General features: G+C 44.8%; 1 protein-coding gene across 1 annotated transcript in view; it reads left to right on the forward strand.

Moving 5' to 3' along the window:
- The window catches only part of LONRF2 (LON peptidase N-terminal domain and ring finger 2), a 51,049-nt gene extending 33,128 nt beyond the window's left edge, over nucleotides 1–17,921 (forward strand). The window contains 2 exon segments of the mRNA XM_088796347.1: nucleotides 9,812–9,961; nucleotides 11,478–17,921. Coding sequence (XP_088652473.1) covers nucleotides 9,812–9,961; nucleotides 11,478–11,672 — 345 coding nt within the window. The 3' untranslated portion in view covers nucleotides 11,673–17,921.
- The last annotated feature ends 9,281 nt before the right edge of the window (nucleotides 17,922–27,202 follow it).

The raw sequence follows: 27,202 nt of genomic DNA on the forward strand, positions 1-27,202 counted from the left end.
CAATCTAATCTCTTGGTTTACCATAGTTTTCATAGCTACTGGAATTGTACAACTATAGGGGACCTGAATTGTTTATTCCCATTTCACAAATGAGAACAGTCTATTCTAAAGAGGCTGTGCAACCGATTGATATTTCCGCAAGAGTCAGTGATGTAGCCAGAAAGAACTTGGTCCCCGGTCCCCAGTCTATTGCGTTTCCCACTCGGGTGTTCCTAAGTAGAACTGAGACATTAAAATGAGTGACTGGGCAGCAGGGTAGGCACCCTGAAGCAAAGCATGCCCGCCACTGACGCAGGGCGGTGCAGTGAATGTATGTCACTGTCACATGCCTTTGGGAACATAATTTGGTGATACGGAATACAGTTTTTAAAACGTCTGACTCTTGGACTTGGTAATTCTACTTCTAGAAACTATCCTGAGGGAATGACAGCCCCTTCTGTTACCACAGAAAAACCACCAAAATCCCCTCAAACCACTTTTGCATAAATATTTATATTACTGTGTTATTTTAAAAATTGTAAAATTGGAAACAATATAAATATAACTGTGTGACTAGCTAAGTAAACAGTGCTATAACTCAAATATATGATTGCATGTAGCCATTGAAAATTATTCATAATGATATGGGATGTGTCCTCATAGTGTAGTGTTAACAGAAAAGTCAGGATATTATAATAGAAGGGAGAATCTCCACTATGGAGATTCTCTGTTGAGTAGAATCTTGTTTACAAAACACTAATGAATGTTCAAAACAATAAATCCCAGTAATCTGCTCTCTACACCTGAAGCTGAATAATATTGAATGTCATCTATGAGGTCGGACAGTTAAGTTCGCGAACTCATCCTAGAAAAAGTGCTACATACCTCATTGCTGAATATCACTATGGTCACCTTCAAAGTACTCCCCTTGGGAAGCTATGCACCGATGCCAGCACCTAGTCCACCCTTCAAAGCAATTTTGGAACTCTTTTTCTGTAATAGCCATGAGAACTGTCATTGTATTACCCTTGATGTCTTGAATGTCATCAAAATGTCTTCCTTTCAATATTTCCTTTATCTTCGGGTAAAGAAAGAAGTCATTGGGGTACAGATCAGGTGAGTAGGGAGGGTGTTCCAATACAGTTATTTGTTTACTGGCTAAAAACTCCCTCACAGACAGTGCCGTGTGAGCTGGTGCATTGTCGTGATGCAAGAGCCGTGAATTGTTTGTGAAAAGTTCAGGTCGTCTAACTTTTTCACGCAGCCTTTTCAGCACTTCCAAATAGTCAACTTGGTTAACTGTTTGTCCAGTTGGTACAAATTCATAATGAATAATCCTCTGATATCAAAAAAGGACAGCAACAGCGTTGCAACATGTTCACGAATTTAATTGTCTGACCTCATATAATTATATATACATATAGTCACAGGATGTGGAGTGCAGCATAGGGAAGAGTCAATGGAATTGAAGTAGCCATAGATGACGTCAGAAGGATAGTAGATTGAGGGAGGGGTGTTATCACTTTGTGAGGGGTGTAAATGTCTATTACATTGTTTTGTACACCTGAAACTAAACAAACAAATGACAAAGACATGAGGGTGGGTAAGGTCACCTGGGAAGGCTCTGGATGGGGGATACATGAGGAGCCAAGAATGCCGTCCTGGGCACCCCATGTGTAAGGGACATGTGGAGGACAGAAGCTGTGAAGGGCTGGACGGGTCAGGGAGGGTGAAAGAGAGCAGCAGAGGGTGTTGGGTCAGCAGCAGGTCAGTGGGTCATGCCGAAGTCATTTGTGACTCCCGCTGGGGTATGGAGGTGCAAAACGGAGACAGGGAGACAAAGGCTGTGATTGTGACGACTTTCCATAGCAGTGAGCAGGGAGGGCAGAGCTGGCCAGCGTCATGGAGGTGGGGGAGGACAGCCCAGGGGCTGGTAATTTAAGGTTCTGTCTCTCCCCACCTCTTGGGTCCTTCTGAAAGCACTGGCTCAGTGGTGGACGACTGAGGCATGGCACTCTCAGCGCCAGCCTGTCCTCTGCAGCCACAGTGCACGAGGAAATTCCATTTAACACAAGGAATCGCCTGCAGGTGTCTCAGAGAAAAGAACCGTGCTGGTCCAATGTGGAGACACCGTTCGTTTTGTTTGTTTTATTTAGTAAGACCCAGACCCATCGAGGGAAAAATGAAGACTCCCTGCATTGTTAAATCATGATTATTTCTCCTGCCTGTCCTTTCAGGATTTCCGAGTATGGCTGCATGCTGGAGATCAACGATGTCAGGACGTTTCCGGATGGCAGCTCAGTTGTGGACGCAATTGGCATCAGTCGGTTCAGAGTCCTAAGCCACCGTCACCGCGATGGTTACAATACAGCAGACATCGAGTATCTGGAAGATGAAAAGGTGAGGTTTATTTTACTGGGATACGTTCAAGGGTCAGTCACCTTATTTCCCTCTGCATTGTTGAGAAACTAGGTCAGATGTTTAATGACAGTATTACTTATTTCCTCCTTTATTCTGCACTTAGGTTATTTATTATCAGTGGATTTTTACATGTATTGGAGCTGATAGAAAAATCTTCTCCTCCTGAAACAATCACCTTATTTCTGCACATTGACATGAGGGTTTGGGATTTGTTGTTTTGATGTTCTAGTCCAGGTATTGGCAGACTTTTTCTATAAAGGGCCACACAGTAAACGCTGTAGACCTTCCTGGCCATACGGTCTATGTTGCAAGTACTTAACTTGGCCATTGCAGCAAGAGGCAGCCTCAGACAGTATGTGAACGAATCAGCATATCTGGTGTCCAGCAAAATGTTGTTTACAAACACATATGATAAACAGGAGTTGACGTGTAAACAATAGTCAATTCTTCTCGATACTGATATTAGTTCAGAATGAGACATAATGCAAAACAATGGTGCTAAAAAAATTCCCTTCTAATGCTAAATGTAAAAGGCTGGCATCTCTTACCCCTTAGCAATTATGTATGTGTCTCATAGAAATACCAGGCCATATAATTTGATAGGTTAACAGTGTTTTGAAGGGATCCTCCAAACGGCTTGTACAAGCATGACCATAACAAGCCTTATTCATGGATTGCCAGAAACTAGAAACAGCTCTGCTGCTCATGATGAGGTGATGGATAAACAGATTGTAGTACAATCACGCAGTGGGATACTACTTGGCAATTAAAAGAAACAGACTCCTGACCCACAGAAAGACACAAAATAGTCTCAGGGACATTATGCCAAGTGAGAGAAGTGAGGCACACGCAATACATACCGTGGGACCCCATTTCCATAACTCCCAACAACAGGCAAAACTCTGGTGATGGAGGTCCGAGAATGGGGTGGGGGTTGTAACTGGCTGGAGAGGGGTGCAGCAGAAGCCTGAGGTGACGGCAGTCTTTTACCCGGGATAGGGTGGTAAGTACACTGTAGTGTATGGTTGACAAAACCCTTTGAGCTAAACAGTTAAGACGTTTGTAAATGTTAAGATGTATGTGAATGATACTGCAACAAAAACATGAAAAATGTCTAGGAGGAGGGAATTCTTGGAATGACCATATTCCTCGTTTGGATTCTTCGGTTCCCGTTGGGAGAGCCCCAACTGTCTCACATAACACTAGAAGTCACCCTAGGGACAGCAGTGTCCATTCGTGGCACCTGTGGGTAGAGCCCCACCCATGGTGCCAGCTCTGCCTTTTTTCGAGAAGCTGTTTCTGGTTGTCTGTGAGCACAGGGCGCCAGTGTGGAAGGGCAAGGCCCAGTGGGTCGCACTTCGAGACCTCAGGCAGGCAGCCGGACTTAAAGGCTGTGACTCAGTGAGTGAGATGCTCCTCAGGGTCTCTGCTGCACTGGGAGGGTTTGTGGGCTGTTCTTGTGGATGATGGCTTTGGAGGGTGAATGTTCTTATTTAAAAGTGGGAGCCTACATAGCTGCAACCTGACATAATATTAGGGTTTTTTGTGTTTTTTAAAGGAAACCTTCCTCTACCTATGAATACTTGATGTGTATAAATCAAATTGAGAATGGCTATATGCATTACAATCTAATCTCTTGGTTTACCATAGTTTTCATAGCTACTGGAATTGTACAACTATAGGGGACCTGAATTGTTTATTCCCATTTCACAAATGAGAACAGTCTATTCTAAAGAGGCTGTGCAACCGATTGATATTTCCGCAAGAGTCAGTGATGTAGCCAGAAAGAACTTGGTCCCCGGTCCCCAGTCTATTGCGTTTCCCACTCGGGTGTTCCTAAGTAGAACTGAGACATTAAAATGAGTGACTGGGCAGCAGGGTAGGCACCCTGAAGCAAAGCATGCCCGCCACTGACGCAGGGCGGTGCAGTGAATGTATGTCACTGTCACATGCCTTTGGGAACATAATTTGGTGATACGGAATACAGTTTTTAAAACGTCTGACTCTTGGACTTGGTAATTCTACTTCTAGAAACTATCCTGAGGGAATGACAGCCCCTTCTGTTACCACAGAAAAACCACCAAAATCCCCTCAAACCACTTTTGCATAAATATTTATATTACTGTGTTATTTTAAAAATTGTAAAATTGGAAACAATATAAATATAACTGTGTGACTAGCTAAGTAAACAGTGCTATAACTCAAATATATGATTGCATGTAGCCATTGAAAATTATTCATAATGATATGGGATGTGTCCTCATAGTGTAGTGTTAACAGAAAAGTCAGGATATTATAATAGAAGGGAGAATCTCCACTATGGAGATTCTCTGTTGAGTAGAATCTTGTTTACAAAACACTAATGAATGTTCAAAACAATAAATCCCAGTAATCTGCTCTCTACACCTGAAGCTGAATAATATTGAATGTCATCTATGAGGTCGGACAGTTAAGTTCGCGAACTCATCCTAGAAAAAGTGCTACATACCTCATTGCTGAATATCACTATGGTCACCTTCAAAGTACTCCCCTTGGGAAGCTATGCACCGATGCCAGCACCTAGTCCACCCTTCAAAGCAATTTTGGAACTCTTTTTCTGTAATAGCCATGAGAACTGTCATTGTATTACCCTTGATGTCTTGAATGTCATCAAAATGTCTTCCTTTCAATATTTCCTTTATCTTCGGGTAAAGAAAGAAGTCATTGGGGTACAGATCAGGTGAGTAGGGAGGGTGTTCCAATACAGTTATTTGTTTACTGGCTAAAAACTCCCTCACAGACAGTGCCGTGTGAGCTGGTGCATTGTCGTGATGCAAGAGCCGTGAATTGTTTGTGAAAAGTTCAGGTCGTCTAACTTTTTCACGCAGCCTTTTCAGCACTTCCAAATAGTCAACTTGGTTAACTGTTTGTCCAGTTGGTACAAATTCATAATGAATAATCCTCTGATATCAAAAAAGGACAGCAACAGCGTTGCAACATGTTCACGAATTTAATTGTCTGACCTCATATAATTATATATACATATAGTCACAGGATGTGGAGTGCAGCATAGGGAAGAGTCAATGGAATTGAAGTAGCCATAGATGACGTCAGAAGGATAGTAGATTGAGGGAGGGGTGTTATCACTTTGTGAGGGGTGTAAATGTCTATTACATTGTTTTGTACACCTGAAACTAAACAAACAAATGACAAAGACATGAGGGTGGGTAAGGTCACCTGGGAAGGCTCTGGATGGGGGATACATGAGGAGCCAAGAATGCCGTCCTGGGCACCCCATGTGTAAGGGACATGTGGAGGACAGAAGCTGTGAAGGGCTGGACGGGTCAGGGAGGGTGAAAGAGAGCAGCAGAGGGTGTTGGGTCAGCAGCAGGTCAGTGGGTCATGCCGAAGTCATTTGTGACTCCCGCTGGGGTATGGAGGTGCAAAACGGAGACAGGGAGACAAAGGCTGTGATTGTGACGACTTTCCATAGCAGTGAGCAGGGAGGGCAGAGCTGGCCAGCGTCATGGAGGTGGGGGAGGACAGCCCAGGGGCTGGTAATTTAAGGTTCTGTCTCTCCCCACCTCTTGGGTCCTTCTGAAAGCACTGGCTCAGTGGTGGACGACTGAGGCATGGCACTCTCAGCGCCAGCCTGTCCTCTGCAGCCACAGTGCACGAGGAAATTCCATTTAACACAAGGAATCGCCTGCAGGTGTCTCAGAGAAAAGAACCGTGCTGGTCCAATGTGGAGACACCGTTCGTTTTGTTTGTTTTATTTAGTAAGACCCAGACCCATCGAGGGAAAAATGAAGACTCCCTGCATTGTTAAATCATGATTATTTCTCCTGCCTGTCCTTTCAGGATTTCCGAGTATGGCTGCATGCTGGAGATCAACGATGTCAGGACGTTTCCGGATGGCAGCTCAGTTGTGGACGCAATTGGCATCAGTCGGTTCAGAGTCCTAAGCCACCGTCACCGCGATGGTTACAATACAGCAGACATCGAGTATCTGGAAGATGAAAAGGTGAGGTTTATTTTACTGGGATACGTTCAAGGGTCAGTCACCTTATTTCCCTCTGCATTGTTGAGAAACTAGGTCAGATGTTTAATGACAGTATTACTTATTTCCTCCTTTATTCTGCACTTAGGTTATTTATTATCAGTGGATTTTTACATGTATTGGAGCTGATAGAAAAATCTTCTCCTCCTGAAACAATCACCTTATTTCTGCACATTGACATGAGGGTTTGGGATTTGTTGTTTTGATGTTCTAGTCCAGGTATTGGCAGACTTTTTCTATAAAGGGCCACACAGTAAACGCTGTAGACCTTCCTGGCCATACGGTCTATGTTGCAAGTACTTAACTTGGCCATTGCAGCAAGAGGCAGCCTCAGACAGTATGTGAACGAATCAGCATATCTGGTGTCCAGCAAAATGTTGTTTACAAACACATATGATAAACAGGAGTTGACGTGTAAACAATAGTCAATTCTTCTCGATACTGATATTAGTTCAGAATGAGACATAATGCAAAACAATGGTGCTAAAAAAATTCCCTTCTAATGCTAAATGTAAAAGGCTGGCATCTCTTACCCCTTAGCAATTATGTATGTGTCTCATAGAAATACCAGGCCATATAATTTGATAGGTTAACAGTGTTTTGAAGGGATCCTCCAAACGGCTTGTACAAGCATGACCATAACAAGCCTTATTCATGGATTGCCAGAAACTAGAAACAGCTCTGCTGCTCATGATGAGGTGATGGATAAACAGATTGTAGTACAATCACGCAGTGGGATACTACTTGGCAATTAAAAGAAACAGACTCCTGACCCACAGAAAGACACAAAATAGTCTCAGGGACATTATGCCAAGTGAGAGAAGTGAGGCACACGCAATACATACCGTGGGACCCCATTTCCATAACTCCCAACAACAGGCAAAACTCTGGTGATGGAGGTCCGAGAATGGGGTGGGGGTTGTAACTGGCTGGAGAGGGGTGCAGCAGAAGCCTGAGGTGACGGCAGTCTTTTACCCGGGATAGGGTGGTAAGTACACTGTAGTGTATGGTTGACAAAACCCTTTGAGCTAAACAGTTAAGACGTTTGTAAATGTTAAGATGTATGTGAATGATACTGCAACAAAAACATGAAAAATGTCTAGGAGGAGGGAATTCTTGGAATGACCATATTCCTCGTTTGGATTCTTCGGTTCCCGTTGGGAGAGCCCCAACTGTCTCACATAACACTAGAAGTCACCCTAGGGACAGCAGTGTCCATTCGTGGCACCTGTGGGTAGAGCCCCACCCATGGTGCCAGCTCTGCCTTTTTTCGAGAAGCTGTTTCTGGTTGTCTGTGAGCACAGGGCGCCAGTGTGGAAGGGCAAGGCCCAGTGGGTCGCACTTCGAGACCTCAGGCAGGCAGCCGGACTTAAAGGCTGTGACTCAGTGAGTGAGATGCTCCTCAGGGTCTCTGCTGCACTGGGAGGGTTTGTGGGCTGTTCTTGTGGATGATGGCTTTGGAGGGTGAATGTTCTTATTTAAAAGTGGGAGCCTACATAGCTGCAACCTGACATAATATTAGGGTTTTTTGTGTTTTTTAAAGGAAACCTTCCTCTACCTATGAATACTTGATGTGTATAAATCAAATTGAGAATGGCTATATGCATTACAATCTAATCTCTTGGTTTACCATAGTTTTCATAGCTACTGGAATTGTACAACTATAGGGGACCTGAATTGTTTATTCCCATTTCACAAATGAGAACAGTCTATTCTAAAGAGGCTGTGCAACCGATTGATATTTCCGCAAGAGTCAGTGATGTAGCCAGAAAGAACTTGGTCCCCGGTCCCCAGTCTATTGCGTTTCCCACTCGGGTGTTCCTAAGTAGAACTGAGACATTAAAATGAGTGACTGGGCAGCAGGGTAGGCACCCTGAAGCAAAGCATGCCCGCCACTGACGCAGGGCGGTGCAGTGAATGTATGTCACTGTCACATGCCTTTGGGAACATAATTTGGTGATACGGAATACAGTTTTTAAAACGTCTGACTCTTGGACTTGGTAATTCTACTTCTAGAAACTATCCTGAGGGAATGACAGCCCCTTCTGTTACCACAGAAAAACCACCAAAATCCCCTCAAACCACTTTTGCATAAATATTTATATTACTGTGTTATTTTAAAAATTGTAAAATTGGAAACAATATAAATATAACTGTGTGACTAGCTAAGTAAACAGTGCTATAACTCAAATATATGATTGCATGTAGCCATTGAAAATTATTCATAATGATATGGGATGTGTCCTCATAGTGTAGTGTTAACAGAAAAGTCAGGATATTATAATAGAAGGGAGAATCTCCACTATGGAGATTCTCTGTTGAGTAGAATCTTGTTTACAAAACACTAATGAATGTTCAAAACAATAAATCCCAGTAATCTGCTCTCTACACCTGAAGCTGAATAATATTGAATGTCATCTATGAGGTCGGACAGTTAAGTTCGCGAACTCATCCTAGAAAAAGTGCTACATACCTCATTGCTGAATATCACTATGGTCACCTTCAAAGTACTCCCCTTGGGAAGCTATGCACCGATGCCAGCACCTAGTCCACCCTTCAAAGCAATTTTGGAACTCTTTTTCTGTAATAGCCATGAGAACTGTCATTGTATTACCCTTGATGTCTTGAATGTCATCAAAATGTCTTCCTTTCAATATTTCCTTTATCTTCGGGTAAAGAAAGAAGTCATTGGGGTACAGATCAGGTGAGTAGGGAGGGTGTTCCAATACAGTTATTTGTTTACTGGCTAAAAACTCCCTCACAGACAGTGCCGTGTGAGCTGGTGCATTGTCGTGATGCAAGAGCCGTGAATTGTTTGTGAAAAGTTCAGGTCGTCTAACTTTTTCACGCAGCCTTTTCAGCACTTCCAAATAGTCAACTTGGTTAACTGTTTGTCCAGTTGGTACAAATTCATAATGAATAATCCTCTGATATCAAAAAAGGACAGCAACAGCGTTGCAACATGTTCACGAATTTAATTGTCTGACCTCATATAATTATATATACATATAGTCACAGGATGTGGAGTGCAGCATAGGGAAGAGTCAATGGAATTGAAGTAGCCATAGATGACGTCAGAAGGATAGTAGATTGAGGGAGGGGTGTTATCACTTTGTGAGGGGTGTAAATGTCTATTACATTGTTTTGTACACCTGAAACTAAACAAACAAATGACAAAGACATGAGGGTGGGTAAGGTCACCTGGGAGGGCTCTGGTGGGGGATACATGAGCAGCCAAGGATGCCGTCCTGAGTAGCCCAGGTGTAAGGGACATGTGGAGGACGGACACTGTGAAGGGCTGGAGCAGAGGCTGCTAACTGCGTTCTGTATGTAATAATGAACCTCTAATGGTCCTCTGTTTCCCTTGATCAGATGGAAGGTCCAGCGTATGAAGAACTGACTGCGCTTCATGACTCAGTGTATCAGCAGTCTCTTTCCTGGTTTACTTCGCTCCCGGATCACACGAGAGAACAAATCTTAAGTCATTTTGGGTTAATGCCAGACAGGGAACCTGAACCTCAGGTATATTCTCTTTGTTTTCTTTCCTAGTGTTCTTAGCTCATGCTGTAGTGTGCTAAGACACGTGATCCTAAAGGAGAATCGGGCAGTTTATGCTGCATGCCCCATTATGATCGCTTAAGCACCAGTTCATTTATTAACAGCCCAAAGAAGCACCTCGCAGAGTAGCACGTGCCCCTTGGAACAAAACGATAAATGCTTTCTGGTTAATGCTATATGAAGGTCATTTCTTTCCTATCAAGATCAGTTTCTTCTGATTGGCTGTCAGCTTCTCTACTCTTACTTCTCTCACCCACATCGTAAGATTTAAATAGGAAACTTAATTTGTTGACATCAACACTATGTTTTACACATCACGTCGCCTTGACCTGATACACAGGTATTGAATAAGTGAAGGGAAAATCCCCTAACTCTTGTGAAGTTAGAAGCTTTTCTTCCTTTGTGGTACCCATCTTACCATCACCATGGGCTTCCTCGGGCTCCCCACAAGGGCTCGTGGTGAAGCTGCTTCCTTAGGCACATGATGGGCGTCAGGTTTACGAAGCATCTCCAAGTGCAGACAACTGCTCTCCTGTGCTCTCAGGTGACAGAGCAGGCAGGAACCGGTTAGGATTGTGACCGAGAGCATGTGGTTCCTCTAACACACACACACACACACACACACACACACACACACGCACACATAGAGTTAACCCTTGAATAACGTGGGGGTTAGGGGTGCACAGTTGAAAATCCACGTAAGACTTTGACTCCCTCCAAACTGAAGTTGTCCCTTGGTGTGTGCTGTGAGTTGGCTCCAGGACTCCCCCACGCTCCCACTGTGATACCACAATCCGTGATGCTCAAGGCCCCTATATAAAATGGGGTAGATCCAGGCCTATAGTTGGCCCTCCCCATCTGTGGACTCCCAACCATGGATTGAAAACAGTATAGGTATTTGTTGAAAAAATCCACATATAAGTGGACCCAGGCTGTTGAAACCTGTGTTCTTTAAGGGTTGACTGTAATTAATAGTAAGTCACACATATAGATGTTTCACATATACGAGTATGCACATTTGTCACATTGATTTTATTGTAAGATTTATTTAGTTATAATACTTAAACTTATATACAAATGTTAGCCTTTGTAATATTATGCTATATATATAGCATGTTTCAAACTTAACAAGCAATCATGCAGAACATTGGAAAGAAGAGGTAAAAATTATGGTCTCTTCTTCTGCCCCTTATACACTCTCAACTGGAGCCTTGAGAGAACAGAATCAACTAATTCACAGCATTTCTCCACCAAAGATGCTTTTCTTTGCAGGTTCTTTTGTGAGTTCCCCCACATTTAAATGTGTAGCATAAGAGTAAACTGTATTTTGAGGGCTGAATGAATTGTGAAGTAGACCTGAATTAGGAGGTGGCATTTAATTCTTGCTCATACGTCTGTTGGTGAAACGAAAGACAGCACTGAGGGAACAGACTTGTATTTTAGGCCGTAATGCTGTGTTTTCCTTTTATTTCTCCTGCAGAGCAATCCTAGTGGACCTGCTTGGTCCTGTTGGGTCCTGGCAGTGTTGCCCTTGGAACGCAAGGCTCAGCTGGCTATCCTTGGCATGACCTCACTTAAGGAGCGTCTGCTCGCCATTCGGCGAATATTAGTCATCATCACGCGTAAGATGAATACTCGGCAAGAGCTGGTTAATAGCAGGGAGAGAAATAATTGATTTTCTCTGTTTGTCAATGTTTCTGGATGCCCTTGTACTTCCATGAGGAGAGCCAGGCCTGGGCGAACAGCATCCCGTCCCATTCACAGCGCTTTGTAAAGTGCTTGTTCATAGGGTTACAGAATGGGACACTTAGCAAATACTGACTCCTATGCAAAAGTTAAAAGTCTGTGCCTGGTACCGTGTGACTCTGTACGAGGTTAGCCTGATGTTTGAATGGAGCCCATGGTTGGGAAGCAACCAAAGAACATGTCTTTGAAGCAGATGCTTCTGGCATGTCAGTCCCCTGAGAGCATGGACACCACAGAAGGTTTACAAGAGGTTTAGGTTTTACAAGAAAGAAGGACTCCTTTCCCAGCACAGCACCTTGTTACACGTGATGGAAGCAGCATGCTTCAGGGGCCAGACAAGAAGGGGGAAACCACATTTTTGTCTGGAAGCAGATTTCTCAGAGCACAGGCTAACCAAAAATTTGTTTAGGCTTCGTGTGTCACTGTGAAGTTGTCTGTGAAATTAAGGAATCAAATCAACATTCCAGTGCAGGAGCCAAAATTAAGCCTTACCCAAGAAGTAGTAGCCGCCGGATAGAACTGTGTTTTATGTCCTGCAGTAGTTCAAGATGTTATAAATTGCATGTTATAATCAGGTGAGTGTCAACATACACGAAGGTGTACCTGGGATGTAGAAATATCTGAAGCCAGTATAGTTCATTTGAGGATATAAATTTATACACCCTCAACAAAGAGTGTACGTGCAGTGGGATGTCAAATGTACATCCCAACTAGTGCAAAGCTTCTCTTGAAAGCATATCCCTGTCAACATGGATTCAATGGGTACTAAGCCTTTAGGAAATAGTCATGTTTTTCTACTAGGATTTGCATTAGAAATTAGGCCCATCAATAAATTTGAGCTCACCATCCATGCACTAATAATATGCAGACATTAAAAGCTGCATATGAAATGAGAATCTGTTCAAGGAAACCATAAGAGGAGAATGTTCAAGGAGACAGAAGGCGGCGTGAGATGTAAATATTCAGCAAGCTTTTCTCCAACACCAACCTAAAGATTATCATTTTTCTTCTTTTTGAGAAGAACTTTTACAATGATCAGAGCAGGTATTATCTATTAAAGAACAGTCCGTATAACTTCCAACCGCTAATGCATATTGGTAATACTGATTGGAGTAACCATTTGAACCTGACATACTGAATTATAACCAAACGAGCTGGTACATTTCATTGGCTTCTTGGTCTGTGAGGTGGACATTCTTAACGGAAAGGTGACAAGACCAGGCTACAGAGCAAATCACAGCTATAAGTTTTGCTTTATTCATTCAAGGTATACAATTTTTGAGTTTTAAAACATATATGTCATAATACCAACTGTTGGTGGTTTATCCATCCGTCACACATTTTATTAGAAAGACTTTATAATCGTAGTTTTAAAAAGTGTAGTTTCAATAGCTAAAACTCAGTTTCATCCCAGAGGTTGGAAAGTATTATACTTGTTTTACTTAGTCATAAAGAGAAAATTTGAAAGTATTTTCCAATCAGATGTTTCCAGTGCCTCACATAACTGTGAATCTCAGATAGCATCTTGAACATGGTTTAAAGAAAGGCTGTTTGGCCAAGTGATTCCCAAATGATTTTCATAATTCATGTACTGTACTAACAATAGTATCCAGCTTTCTTAGACATGATAATCTAACCTGATCATGTAAAACAAAAAACACACTTCATCTAGCATTCCAGAAGACCTGTATGAGAAATGGTTCATGAACATGGGTCTGCATTGACCAGTCTCTTCCTCTTCTAGAAAACCTTTTTCTACCTTAAATCCATATCTGGACAGTTGCCATTGCTGTTTCCACTCAGGGTGTCCAAATAACCACACGGCCTTCATTTCTCCAGGAGCCTTCCTGAAGTTATGTTTCTGTGCTCAGAGTATTAAGGCTTTTCCCGTAACAGTGGGAAGCTACTGCTCTCTCAACCCTCCTCTTTCAATGTAGTAACTCACATTCTGTAACCCAAACCATCAAGTTACCTCTTTCTGAGTCTGTCTGCCTCTTCCTGAGTCATCTTCTCGTTCTGAGTGTTCTCACGTAAAAGCCTGTTCAACAGTAATGATGCAAACTGGAGCAACACGATTTTTGTTGTTTTTGCTTCTTGCAACCACAGGGAAGAGACTGTGATTACCTCATGCTCTGTCCAGCATCCCACGTCGACACAGCGCAAAGGGGGGTAGGTCGGTACTTCCTGAGCACTTAGAATAAAGTTCTTCATCAGGAAGTCGAACCAAAGAAATAATATCCCAAGTCGTATTATGAAGGAAGCTTCCTTTTACAAGCTTTAAAAAAAGGGAAGAAACCCAAACTCCAGTTGGCTGCAAATCTAGTTGAAACAGCACAGTTCCCTTTCTTCTTCCTGCCCTCCCCACCCCACCTCCTTTCTGTCACGGAGACGTCATTTCTAAGGATTTCTCAGAAAATAATAGAATCTCTCCTTCAAAGTCAGAGCATCCCAGTTTAATTTTACTGAAAACATTCCAGCACTGATGCGCTAGTTACATCAGAATAAAACCATCTACTCAGAGTAATAACAGTTTTGGGGAGTGATCCTTCTCTTAACACAGTACATTCTGCTTGGTAATTTTCCATTTACTCTCCTAAGTGGCTTGACTCATAATTCCATCTCTGCCTATATTTTTGAAACGTAGCTGAAATCCTGACAGGTGGTTTTCTGAAAGCCCATGAGATTTTTAGGGTGATCACATCCCCTCGGTCCCTGTCTTCAGAGTTGAAAGTTAGAGTATTTTTTAGAGTCCCAAATGAAAACAATTAAAAATGTAAGATGTATCCATGCAACCACAATCATTTTTTTATAAGTTCATGTGCCAAAATTTTGAGTATTATCCCATTTTTATGACCACAGAGATGTCCTTTCTTTTCTAACCACCCCCACCCAACACCCAGATCAAAACAACCCACCAAGACTGTTTGTTTAATAAGTTGTATCTCAACTCTTAACATATGTTAAGTCTCACACAGGACTTTTGAATCATCAAGGAACAAAGTTATAGGTGGTAGAATTATCATGAACGATGACACTATCATTTTGTCATAGAATTATTTGAAATTGCCATTGTTATCATCGAAATATTCCATTGCTTGACATAGAAGTCATGATTTTTAAGTTGCTTTCTAAAAAGTGCTCAGCTGTTTCTTCTTCCTCCTTGCTTTTGTGTTTTCTCCCACCACTTAAATTACTTTGGTGAATACCACTCTTTAAAATTTAGGTGCTACCTATGAAATAATAATAATAATAATAATAATAATAATAATAATAATAAAAGTGAATGATACAAAGATGATAGCCCATTAGGAGGAAAATAAGTTGGGTCATTTCTTTTTGTTGGAAGCACGAGGTTTAGTTTTCCCCAGATATGCCTGTGGAACAGGATGGGTGGTCTCCAGTTTCCACTGTTAACGTAGGTGACAGTGGCAGCAGGAAGCTCTTCCTCTTTTAGCACCATCCATACCCAAAGGTCCCTTTCTGCTTCTGTGTTTCACCAAAACCTGGGAAAGCTAGGTCTGAATGGACAGGGTGAGCTATGCCAGCCACACGCAGGGAGAAAAGTGAACCCTGAATGTTGCTGGATATCCCCTCCTCTCTACTAGGGCCGGGCTATTGACTTCTGACTCCTAGGAGAAGGTCTGTTCACTTTTACAATTCCTCACCTTACCTGCACCTTAACTCGCACCTCTCAACTGCTAAAAAAAGCTTTACCAAAAGCTGCTGAATCCCATAAAGTAGCTTTTAGTAGTGGATCAGCTGTTAGGTGAATATTAGAATATTGACTATTAGAAAATTGCAGTAGCATAAACTAAAGACGAAATTGAAGTGTCACCATTGCACTTGGTCAAGATGGGATATTAGCTCCGATTTGTGCCCGGGTCCGAATGTATAAAGGTGACTGAGTGACAACACAGAGAGGTCAGTGTCACTGAAAGAAACGTTTGTTGTTACTCACAGTTCCCCTCAAAAGGAGAGGCATGGCACGACACATGGGGCCCACATGGGAAGCACCAGTGCCAGTCAGGGGGCTGAAGCAGGACGAGGAAAAAGCACAGGGACAGCAGCCCTCATTCTGTTTCTGCCAGGAAGTCAGGCAGGGCAGCAGAAGCAGCTTAGGACTGGTGAGTCTGAGTAATGCTGCAGGCTCTGTGCTCTCAGGTGGTCTCTAGTTGTCTGGTCCGGGGTCTGGGGGAGCTGGCAGAGGAGTATTGCCTCCTGGAGTGTAAGAGCCAGGCAGAGGGGGCGTCTCACAGTGTGGGCTCTGGATCAGTTGGTTTTCATGTGAAAGGCCTGCTCTCTGCTGTCTCTAAGAATTAGCCAGGAGGGGCAGTCTCTCCCCAGTCGGGGGTAAAGGGGGGGCCCAAGGTGTCAAAATGTCATCAAATGTAAAAAACAAACAAAAAACCCCATTAAATAAGCTCGTTCTCGCACTTCCGGCTACAGCCTCTCTAAGAGGCCTGTTCTGTCTCTGCAGAGGGGCGGCGTGGGCCCGTGGGCACAGCCCTGTGTGTGCAGAAGCTCAGCGGCAGAACCACAGCGGCATTCGTGCAGCCAAGGAGCAGCCCTGAAGAGCAGGGGACTCCCTGGGCATGTGACGTCCCCAGGTGGAAAGATCAAGCCCCAATCATAAAGCAACGCACTGAGAAGTTTCCCTACATCCTCAGGCTGCGTTGGCATGTGTGGCCCTGAGGACAAAATGGCTTTTCTCCAGCCTTTCACTTTTAGGGATCATTTGACGGCATTGCATTAGGACCGTCAGTATGTACCATACTCTTGGCCTCTTTGGCCAAGTTTGGCACTGCTAACAGTTTGATCAGTGACTGGCTTATCTCATCTCTTATACTGCTTATCCCCCCACCACATGTACACAGTTTCCCTCTGAACTCTGGGGGGAAAAAAACAAAAACTGTTAATAGAGAGGTTGGAAAGCGCTGTTCGTACATTGCAATTTCCTGCTAGTCGAGGATATGTCATTAGCCTCTTAATTTATAGTTGTGGAATGATTTTACCAGTTAAGAATTTGATGTGTACTTTTTTCTATTTAATTAGGAGAGCAGGTTTGAACAAATAAGTTGATGTAGATAAACTTAAAAACCATGCTTTTACCTGTTCAGAGGTAGGCAGTGTTATCACATTCATATAACATGCATCGTGCCTCTTGCCTTCCTTTTATTTCCTAAGTTCAAGTCAGGGTTAATGACGTAATAACACTACTTGGCATTTCTTGTTATCTAAGTGAGGCCAAACTGAAATGTTGCCGTATTTACTTCATGTATTTGTGTGCTAGTCATTTTCATTCATTGGAATTGTATATCAACATGTGGTATTTGGAGTAAATAAAACTTACAGTGTTGTAAACGTTCTTTAATAAATAATTGCACCCAAGTAGTAGGGTAGAATGACTGGAAACTAGATCATATCAATGTGTGTGGTATTATATTAGTTTTCTATGGCTGCTCCAACCAGTTCCCAGAACCTTGGTGGCTTAAAACCACAGGAATTTCTTCTCTCTCAGTTCTGGAGGTTAGAAGTCCAAAATCAAGGTGTCAGCAGGGCCACACATCGTCCGGAGGCCCTGAGGAAGAATTCTTCTAGTTCCTTCTAGCTCCTGGTGGCTGCCAGCAGTCCTTGGCTTGTGACAGCAGGACTCCATCTCTGTCTCTGTCATCACCTGGCCTCTTCCCTGTGTTTCTCTGTGTGTCCAAATCTCCCTTTACTCACATAAGAACACCAGTCATGGGACTTCGAGCCACCCTAATCAGGCAGGACCTCACCTTAACTTGATTGTATTTGCAGAGACCCTATTTCCAACGAAGGTCACAGTCACAGGCTGTAATTGGACATGAGTTTTGGAGGAACACTATTCCATCTCGTGCAGATGTGGAGCTGTTCCAGCTTACTTCAGTGGTCCAGAAGTAAGGGCGGAGGTTCGGTGACTTTGCCTTAAAATTGAAAATTACTTTTTAAGGTTAGTTTTATTCAAGGAAAATAAGATTTTGTAGGAACTGAAGCTTAAATAGTTTTTTGGGGGTGGGGCAGGGTAGTGCTTCTTTAAAAAATTGCAAACAGAGTTAGGTATGAAAATGCATATTTATTTAGAATTTTAAAAGGGGTAAATTGAAATTTTTAAAAGCTGGCAAATGACACTCATAATAAAATACTGAAAACTTACTAACTTCTTGTCACCTTTATGATACTTTTCCTTCTGCTTTTTTTTCCATTGTATATACTTTGATCACCTTTTCCTACGACAATGTTGTATTAGTCTTTCAAGAGAGAATGATACTTAAATTCTTTCTCTAGCATGGTTGAAAAATATTTATGATTTAGAAGTTTCTTTCAGTTTTTACAAGTTGTTATTGGCAATGTTATTTACATTATTTGGGTTGTTGTCATTTGGAAAAACCTAAGCTGAGATTCTTTCATATATGAGCTGTAATACTCAGGCATTTTTCAAGGCATCTCATGTAGTGAATAATCTTACATCCTTCAGTACTGCCCACTGGAATGTTCTGTGTTGTGGTAACCACTAGCCACGGGTGGCTATTGAGCACTTCAAATGTGATTAGTGTGGCTGGGAAAGGGGATTCTTCATTTAATGTAATTTTAACCGTTGGCTTTTCGCCCACTGCCAGCCCTGTGGCCCACCTCAGTGTCCCCTGCTGGGCCTCCCTCCAGAACCAGTGACTGTGTCAGCAGACTGGGGCCTGAGCCAGTGAATTTGGTGAAACTAACCAAGGACGTGGAGGTATGAAAAAAATTGTCCTTTTCATCCACCTGTGTGTGCTCAGAATGCCCACTGAATCAACAGCTTTAAAAAAAGAAAAGGCGTCTGGGTCTGGAACAGGTTCCTTTTTATGTTCTTAAGACCTTGCGAGATCTTTTTCCTTCTTTCAGCAGGAAGTATCAGTCAGGATAGATTACGTGATGCTACAGTAATGAGCATCCTCCCAAGTCTCATTGTTTTCTAATGACAAACATTTATTTTTTTTACTTAACACGGCATACCTATCCATGGTGAGCACGGCTCAGGTCCCCTGGTGGCCTCACTTGCTGGGAGAACGTTTGACTGTCAGCTTCTTCAGAGGGCCACCTCACCCAAAGTCACATCCCTTCCTGGGGAAACTCACATGCAGTGACTGATCAAAGTAATAGCATAAAGGTCTGGCCATCTCAGCCCAACATAGGACAACTCTGAAGGGCCAAGTGGCTCCAGAGCTCTCTGGGGGCTCAGCTGAGGCCACTGCATCTGTCATATAGCTGAGCATCTCCCTCGGTCCACTCCTCTTCCTTTTCTGGGTATGAATCCCACAGGCATTATTCCCAAGGGCACTCCTAGATAAATATCCCATAAGCTAAACTGTTGTCTCAGAGTCTGCTTCTGGAGCCAGACTACATGGTTCAGGAGTGGGCCGAAAAATCAAGTGATAAAGTGGGTTTCTGGAGCTGGATCACTTACTACTTTCTGGAGGTAAGAGCCCCATCAATGGCCAGAGAGCCCCTGGCATGAAGTGACCATCTAAGTTTTAAAACTCACTGGTGGTGAATTGGGATGGTCACTAGTAGAAGGAAATACACTAGTTCATACACTGTGTCAGGCCTTTGAGAAATGTGGAATAAATAGCTATAAGGACAGTGGAATTGGGTGGCTGTCACTAAGGCTGATGGATACTCTAGAAAAAGATACGATGCTATGGACAATTAATCACCCGTCAAGACCCTTGAAAAATTTGAATACCCAGATTCCCCTGAGCCTTCTGAACCTACAGAAGTAGCTTAGAGATAATCCGAAGGCTCCTTCCCATAGGGGTTAACACATGTGCCCCTCATGATCTGCCTTCACCTTCCCTCCAGGTCACTGAGCCTGTAACTGGGGTTAAATCAAAACGACCCTCTCCCAGGGACACTCTGAGCCTGATAAGGGGTGAGGGAGAGCTCTAGATCCCAAAAGAAACTCAAGACGTAGCCCACATGTCCCCGCGGAAGGCGGGGACGCCATGCATAGGCAGGGTTCTGAGGGCACTTCATCAAAAGGATTGGAATACCGAGTTGAGTAAACTGATAAATTTGGGAGCAACCTCCTAGGATTCAGGATTTATTTGCCACACTAGCCAGGACCCCGGGAGATGGGAAGGGGACCCTCATGAAAGTAATATCAGCAACCCTAAAACCCAACCCAGAGCTGGTGATAGGAATGGCTATTGCAGAACCCAGCCCACTGATGGCAATGGGAGATATAGAATTCCAAAGTAATAGAGGCGACATGACAGCAGGTAACTGCCAGAGCCTGGAAGAATGTTGCTGGAGGAGACGGAGCCTCTTTGGTAAGGTCCAGGCCCCTCCTGCTGGATCTGAGGAGGGTGTAAGGTAAGTGGCAGTCATGTCCTGCCTGCTGCCTCTGGGACGGGTTTAGGAGAAGTGGAAAAGGATCTGCTAAGGGGTGGGTGTCGTCACAAGGCCAGGATGGCTCTGCATTTGGGTGTCCCTAGTCAGCGATGGGAGTAGCAAAGCAGGTCTGGGGTGTCAGGGGTAAGAAAGCAGTGGTGACTCAACAAGGTGGTGGTGATGGCATTTCCCTGCTGCTGCCTGACCTTGTAAGAAATGCTCCCTGTGAAGTCTGCTCCTGGCTTTATGCGTATCTGTCCTCCCAGGCTGGTGAACAGCAGGGCTGCTTTTTTTCTCTTTTCAGTCCAAGATGATTTTTACTCTTTCAGCCCTGATAGATCTTTACTCTTTCACTGGTGTTCAAAAACTATTGAACAAATATTCACCCCAACCATGTTTTCCTAGAGCGCTGGAGTATTTCTCATATTCATTATGTATATAATGATCTTGCACAGAGCTCAGCTTTTAGGCTTTCATAGATATTTTATGAATCAGTGAATAAAGGAAGAGAGGAAGGAACAGAGAGAAGGGAGGGAGAGAGGAACGGAAGGGAGGAAAGGAGTGATGCGGGAAGGAGCAGCCATTTTGGTCAAGTTCTAAAGGACAAGCGATGTTTGGCGCCGTCTGCTGGACGCTCTGCAGTACTGCAAAGGGCTGAGATGCAGGGGCAGGGGTTCCCATTAGGCACTCAGCCCATCCATGCCTGATGCTTTTTCAGAGAATTTCACCAAAATAATAAAATCAGCCAAGATCCCATGACAGATGGCTTCAAAAGAACAAATACAATCACAAGGCAATTGATTGTGGAGCAGAGTGCTTCCACAGGCCCACTCTCGACCATTCTCCTCGTTATCAGGAATCCTAGGCCGAGTTGGACATCCCTTTATGGGAGAGTGGGAAAACTCTGGTTATAAATGCAACTGTATTTTTCCACTGGTCTATATTGTGACGTATAGTGATTTCCGGTTGGTCTTCAATTGGCAGTATATCACACAATCTAGTTTTAAGTTTTTCTGTCCTTGGGCCATTTTGCCAACTACTTAATACTTAAAATTTTTTATACTTAAAAATCTGGAGACCTTCAGTTAAAGGAACCTCAGAGTGAGTGCTTTTATGAATCCAAGAGCCTTTTCACAAAGCAAAAGGATTTATCTGTTTCATACATTTACATGATTATTTAAAAACTTCTAGACCCAACTATATAAAGAGTAAAAGATGACAGACTGATGGGACGTTAACCCAGAATGGCCCCGAGTCATGTGGGAGGTTCCCCCCAAGATCTTCAGGTCAGCAGCAGGGCAGAAAAAGGATGCAGGGTCTGGGTGGAGTGCACATGGGCAAGCTTGCTTATTTAGACGCAGACCATTCTGTTAAATACTCTGCCCTTCCCACAGTGGTGGCAGCAGCACCCTTCGTCTCCAAAAGAATGTTTTCATGTTGTTTCTCTCCATTTTCAATAACGATAACTATGCCGAGGGAGCAGCTTTGGAAGTTGCTGTTGGCGCAGAATCGCTGGGCAAGTCCTGTGGCTCCTCCCCTTCGACGGAGGCTGTAATGTGGAGACCGTGGAATTTGGAGTCAGTCTAGGTTCCGATTTTGTCTCCACTCCTCACTAGCTGTAGTGCAGGTGACAACCTCACTGAGTTTCATTTTCCCCACCGGTGAGATGGGACTATCAAACTCTAGCCGGCGGGGTTATTATGGGGATAAATGAGACAGTGCAAGTAAACAGCGTAGGCACCGAAGGCAGCCGCTGTCATTCTCACCACTAGTCACACGTGAGGCACCTGGCTCTCCCCCTTATTTCTTAGGAATACGCCCAGCTTCCAAAGCCACAGTTCCAAGCTTCCGCTGTAGGTAGGGATGGCCAGTAAGAGATAAGGACAGTCATTGAGAAAACAGGAAGAGCTACTTAAAAGAGAGCTCACACCTCCGCACATGAGCTTCTGCCCTTGTCCATTTTGTTTTTCCTGCCCGGAACTCAGAATTGATAGGTGGGGCTCTCGCAACCGTGTTGTGATCGTGATGTAACCTTATGGGTAGAAGTCGTGCTTCAGAACTGATGAAGTGGACGGCAGAGGAGCTGGGGTCTGAGGTGACACTGGAGCCACCATAGCGGCCCTGGCCCACCTACCTCTGAGGGGCTTCAGGTTATGTGAGAACTCGACATGTGTTAATGGCAGCTGTACCTAGCTAGTTGGATTTGAGGAGAGACCTCATCAAATCCTGGCCCTCACTTTCATTTATAAAATGAAGGAGTGGGTTAGATAACCCCTATGGACTTTCCCAACTCACATACAGGCCCCCATTTCCACCTCCCGAGTCTTGTTGGGCGAAGGGGAAATGGGACAGGTGAAGGGGCGATAGAAAAGGCAGAAGTGGACCTTGAGGTTAGCTGTCTAGATCCCGGTATTGCTGTCCCCCAAACATTGCGTTAAGGAGACACACTCAGTCCACTTCCTGAGCTCAAGGGTTCCGTGGTTGGTGCGCTAGAAGGATGTTTGTTCTGGCAAGTTCAGCGGACCTCTTCCCAGTCAGAGGTGCTTCTGGAGCCTCTCCTTCCTAGTGGGATGCAAGGAAAACTTCTAACAGAAGAAATCAACCTGGTGATTTTTCACATGATGCAGAGCACGTCAGCAAGTGGCTACACTGGAAATGACCACATGGGGGCACTGCACACTCAGGAATGGGACGCCCAGCTAGGACCTGTCTCAAGCGGTATTTGGATTTTAGGAAGTAGCTGCCTGTGGAAGGGATGGAAGACACTCCTTTTCTGCAAAGCTGAGCAGCCCAGGGCAGAACTGCATCCCTCCCTACATCAGGAAGGAAGAGTCTCGGTGTAGTGTTTGACACAGAAAACGGGCTTCTGGAACAATGACTGTTAGTATTATTTGCATTGTTATAGAATTTTGGAATTCCTACGTAATCTTTGTTTTGGCTCACAGCTGATGAAAACTATAGATCCTTTGTCTAAAAAGGTCAAATAGCCAATACAATAAATCAAGGCCATAGCCTGTGCTTCCCAGGGTCCTGATGGTGAGTGAGGGCCTGGCTCTGCCTGTTGCTGGGGGCTCCAGGCAGCGTGAGGGGGGGCCAAGGATGGCTGTGCAGCACGGACACAGGCTTGGATCCCGTGCCGACTGGTGAGCCTGGGGGAGGCTTCACTTGCAGCCTTGTTTATAAAGTGGGGAACCTAATACCTGCCTTGGTTTGGCGTTAACATGCAGAAAGCTCCTGTCAGTGAACCGAGAAGTAAGAGGCTGGCAGGGCAGGAGGGACAGACGGGGCAGCAGCCAGTCCCATCCCCACACAGCTGTGTAAGGACAGTCAGCTGTGCTCCCACCAGCTCCCTGGCTGTGGTAGGTGCCGGCTTCTCTACCATGGCAGATCTCGGGCATTCGGTGCCCCCAACTCTGGGCGCTATCTTCTCCAAGCCTGCCTGTGGAGCAGGCTGTGGGCTCCAGGCCCTCTATCCCTACTTCTGACTCCATAGCAAATATACCAGACTCTTTGGTTTCCAAAACTGCTTTGATAACCCTTGCAACAAGAGGTGGGGTTCCACAAAAGAGGTCAGTTTACAGAGATTCCTGATTTTGCAAGTTCCTATATCTCCTAACTTCTACTTGAGAAGGCAAATGGAAAGTTGACAGGACCTGGGGACAGATGTTTGAAATGAAATATTGCATAATACAGAAAAGCCCTGAGGAACATTCTACACCATTGGCCCCACTGTCAACTCAATCAAATCCTGATAGGTTTCCATGTTTGGTGCATATTTATTTCTAAGAAATGAAAAGTGATACGTAACAGCCTTTAAGTGCTGGTGTATCCTTCCTCCAAAGACTGCATGTACACACGTGTACACACACACACACTCAACACACAAGGCAGTGAACACTAGGATCTGACCTCCTCCAGCTTGGCAGCCTCCATGGAATGTGGGGTTCTTTTGAAGAACGAAACAGGTAAAAAAGGAATCTCAGCCATTCACGTTGTCCTTAAACTTGGGTAGATCCTTTGCACTGTTCGTCTCTTGTTTTTCAGCAAAACAGAAGAAAGCAGCCTTCACCACACATGCATTCTCAAACCCGGCGAGCCCTCCACGCTGTCCCATGCGTGCCCTTCCACTAAGTGCAGCTATGCTCGACTTCATGGATAATTCATACTGTGTGACTCCCCTCAGTGTACACACCCGTCCTCTCCGAGGTACACTTGGGTTCTTTCCATTCCCGGGCTAACGGAAGTATCGTTAATGTGGTTTACCAGCCCTGGGCATTCTGAGGCGTTTTTAATCTCAAGGCAGTCTGATGTGATTGAAATGGGACCTCACTGTGGTTTCCAGTTGCATTCCCCTGCTTCTGGCGAGGCCGGGGACCATTTCATGTGCTATTGGTCTTCCTCCTTCTGTGAGCTGCCGGTCGTGCCCTTGGTCTGGATAGTTTCTTCATGTCAGAGTGTGTCTGTCAGCCGTGCTCCTATCCCAGAGGAGGCCTTCGGGAGAGGGAGAGGATGAAGATACTGGCTCCGGGTGAACAAAGATTCTGAGGAGGCATGAGGAGATGGGGCCCAGAGTGGAGAAGGAAGATTATGTTTAGATTGGAAAGAGGAACGTGTCTCTGCCAGGAAGGGAAGAAGGGATGACAGTTCCCCAGGTTGAGGTGGCTGATGGGAATCGAAGAAGCTCATGCCCGGTGGCCTCCATTTTCTCCACTGGGTTGTGGTGAGGGAGGCTGTGGACCTGGAGAAAGATGCCCTGGGGAATGTGGGGGAAACTAACCAGACTGTGACAGGGAGATCAGGTGGCTTTGAAGGGCCGGTTGGTAGTTTGGCTTGGGCCAACACAAAGCCAGCATGCACTCCTGGAGCATGGGTGACCTGCCCCTGGTGGGAGATGGGGTTGCCAGGGGCTGCAAGCTGTGTCACAGAGCAAACAACTGTGTGATGTTCACTCGGCTGAACTGGATTTAAGCTCTGTAGTGCGTATCGGCCCCCGACGTGGACTAGACATGTTCGAGAATCTTCCAATGGGGTGAGTGTAGTTCCAACAGAATGACCCAGCACAGGAAACATTCAGTGAAGGTATAAACTGTCCCCACAGCTGCAAGGATTGGTTCAGTGGACTCCTCAGGCACCTGCAGCTTTTCCTGGAATGGGGCTCGCTTTACTTTCAGGTGCAGTCGTTCCACTAAACAGTTCTTTTAGAAACCTTTGCAGGTGAAGCCGATGTGTGCTTTGAAAGTGAACATGAGTATCGCCAAGTTGTGTTCATATGAAACTATTTGTATTCATTCCTGAACAGCTGCCAAAGCAAATTACACAAAATGGGTGGCTGAAAACCACAAGAATTGGTTCTCTCACAATTCTGGCATCCAGAAGTCCAAAATCAAGGTGTGGCAGGGCTGAGCTCCTTCTGGAGGCGGCAGGAGAGAATGCATTCTGTGCCTCTTCCAGCTTCGGTGGTTGTCAGCACTCAGACTGACGGGCTGACGGCTGGTTGGCTCCCATGTCTGCCTTCGGCCTCATGTGGCCTCACCTCTGTGAGTCCGAGTCTCTCGTTTAAGACACTTGTCGTTGGATTTGGGGCCTGCTCAGGTTATCCAGGATGAACTAATCTCAAGATCTTAATTTTACCTTCAAAATTCTTTTATCCAAATAAGGTCACATTCGCAGGTTCTGGGGATTAGGGTGTGGACATATCTTCTGGGGACCAACATTCAGCCCACTATACCCCCAGCTCAGGCAATCCTTCTAGAAAGCAGAGGTTGTTTGAAGCAGCTAAGATGTGCGATTCAGGGACCCCTGCAAAGAGCTGTCGGGGTCCTGGAGAAGATCTCATACAGTCCCATTGTACAGAGGAGACCTCTGAGGCCCCCAGAGGGGAAGTGGCAGAGCCCAAGATAGACTGGTGATAGTTCCTTTCCTAGAAACAAACCCTTATACCGGAAACAACATTCACTTGCCCTTTCTGCCAAGAGCAAACCTTGTTTGAATGTCTTCCTTTAATCCAGAAGCCAAGGCCGTGAGCAGACGCAAAGGCACATATTCAGGGCAGAGGACCAGGACCAGTAACCTACTCATTGGGGCTGAAGCTGTTAACGCTCCTTGGGTTGTCTAAATACGACCCAAATGATTGTCCTCTTCAGATGCTACCTGGAATCTGTTTAATTTTTGTTGACGGGCACAACTGATTTTAAACGTCCCTTGTTGTAAACATCTGTGGCCACACTGCCATATATTTCAGGACAACAGTTTATTTGTCATTGTGAGGTTTCTGCGAAGGGAGATGGTGGTGTGTATGTGTATGTATGACGAGCCAGAAGAAGGGTCTGTGTTTGAAATCATTCCTTTTAACTACTAAGCTTTGTCACCAGGACCCATTAGCAAACCTCTCTGAACATCCTCATCTCTACCTGTGAGATGGGGTCCGTGACCCCCCAGCTCTCAGAGTTGGCAGGGACAGTGGTTGTGAAAGCACCTGACATACAGTCACTCAACAAATGCCTGAATTTTGCCTCTTAGAGGAAAGGCTTACTATCTAGAAAAGAAACTCAAATGTAGTAAAATAATAGCTAAGGCTCAGTTGGGTTAGACGGCATCCAATGGCATTGCTGGTCGGATCGTCTTACCCGCCCTGAGGCAGGTACTGTTGTCACTCATTTTACAGGTGGGGAAGCTGAGGCTTCTCATGGTGACAGGCTTCCCCGGGTCACATAGCTCTTCCACGTCAGAGCAAATGCTCAGCTCCCTGCTGCTTCTCCGGCGTTTCAGGAGGAACGTGAGGAGGGAGGTGGAAGCAGCTCAGGGTGCATGTGAAGGTCCAGAGAGAAAACCCTTGGTTGGACAGAGGCAGAAGGCTTCAGGACGCTGGTGGCATGGGAAGGGTTGGGCTGGATTTTACCAGATGTGGGTGTGAGGCAAGAGCCTTTTGGGTCTCGGCATGGGGAAGGGGCAGCCTACTGTCCACAGCACCTCTGCTTCCCTCACCTCACACTGGCTTTCCTGGAGCTTCAGGACATAAGCCGAGCCCTCGTCAGACAGGCCAGGTTTTGGAGGCCAGGGAGATGGCGCTGG

The sequence above is a fragment of the Rhinolophus sinicus genome, chromosome 2 (genome assembly GCF_057876585.1).
Source record: "Rhinolophus sinicus isolate RSI-liver-muscle chromosome 2, RSI-T2T, whole genome shotgun sequence".
NCBI lineage: Eukaryota > Metazoa > Chordata > Mammalia > Chiroptera > Rhinolophidae > Rhinolophus > Rhinolophus sinicus.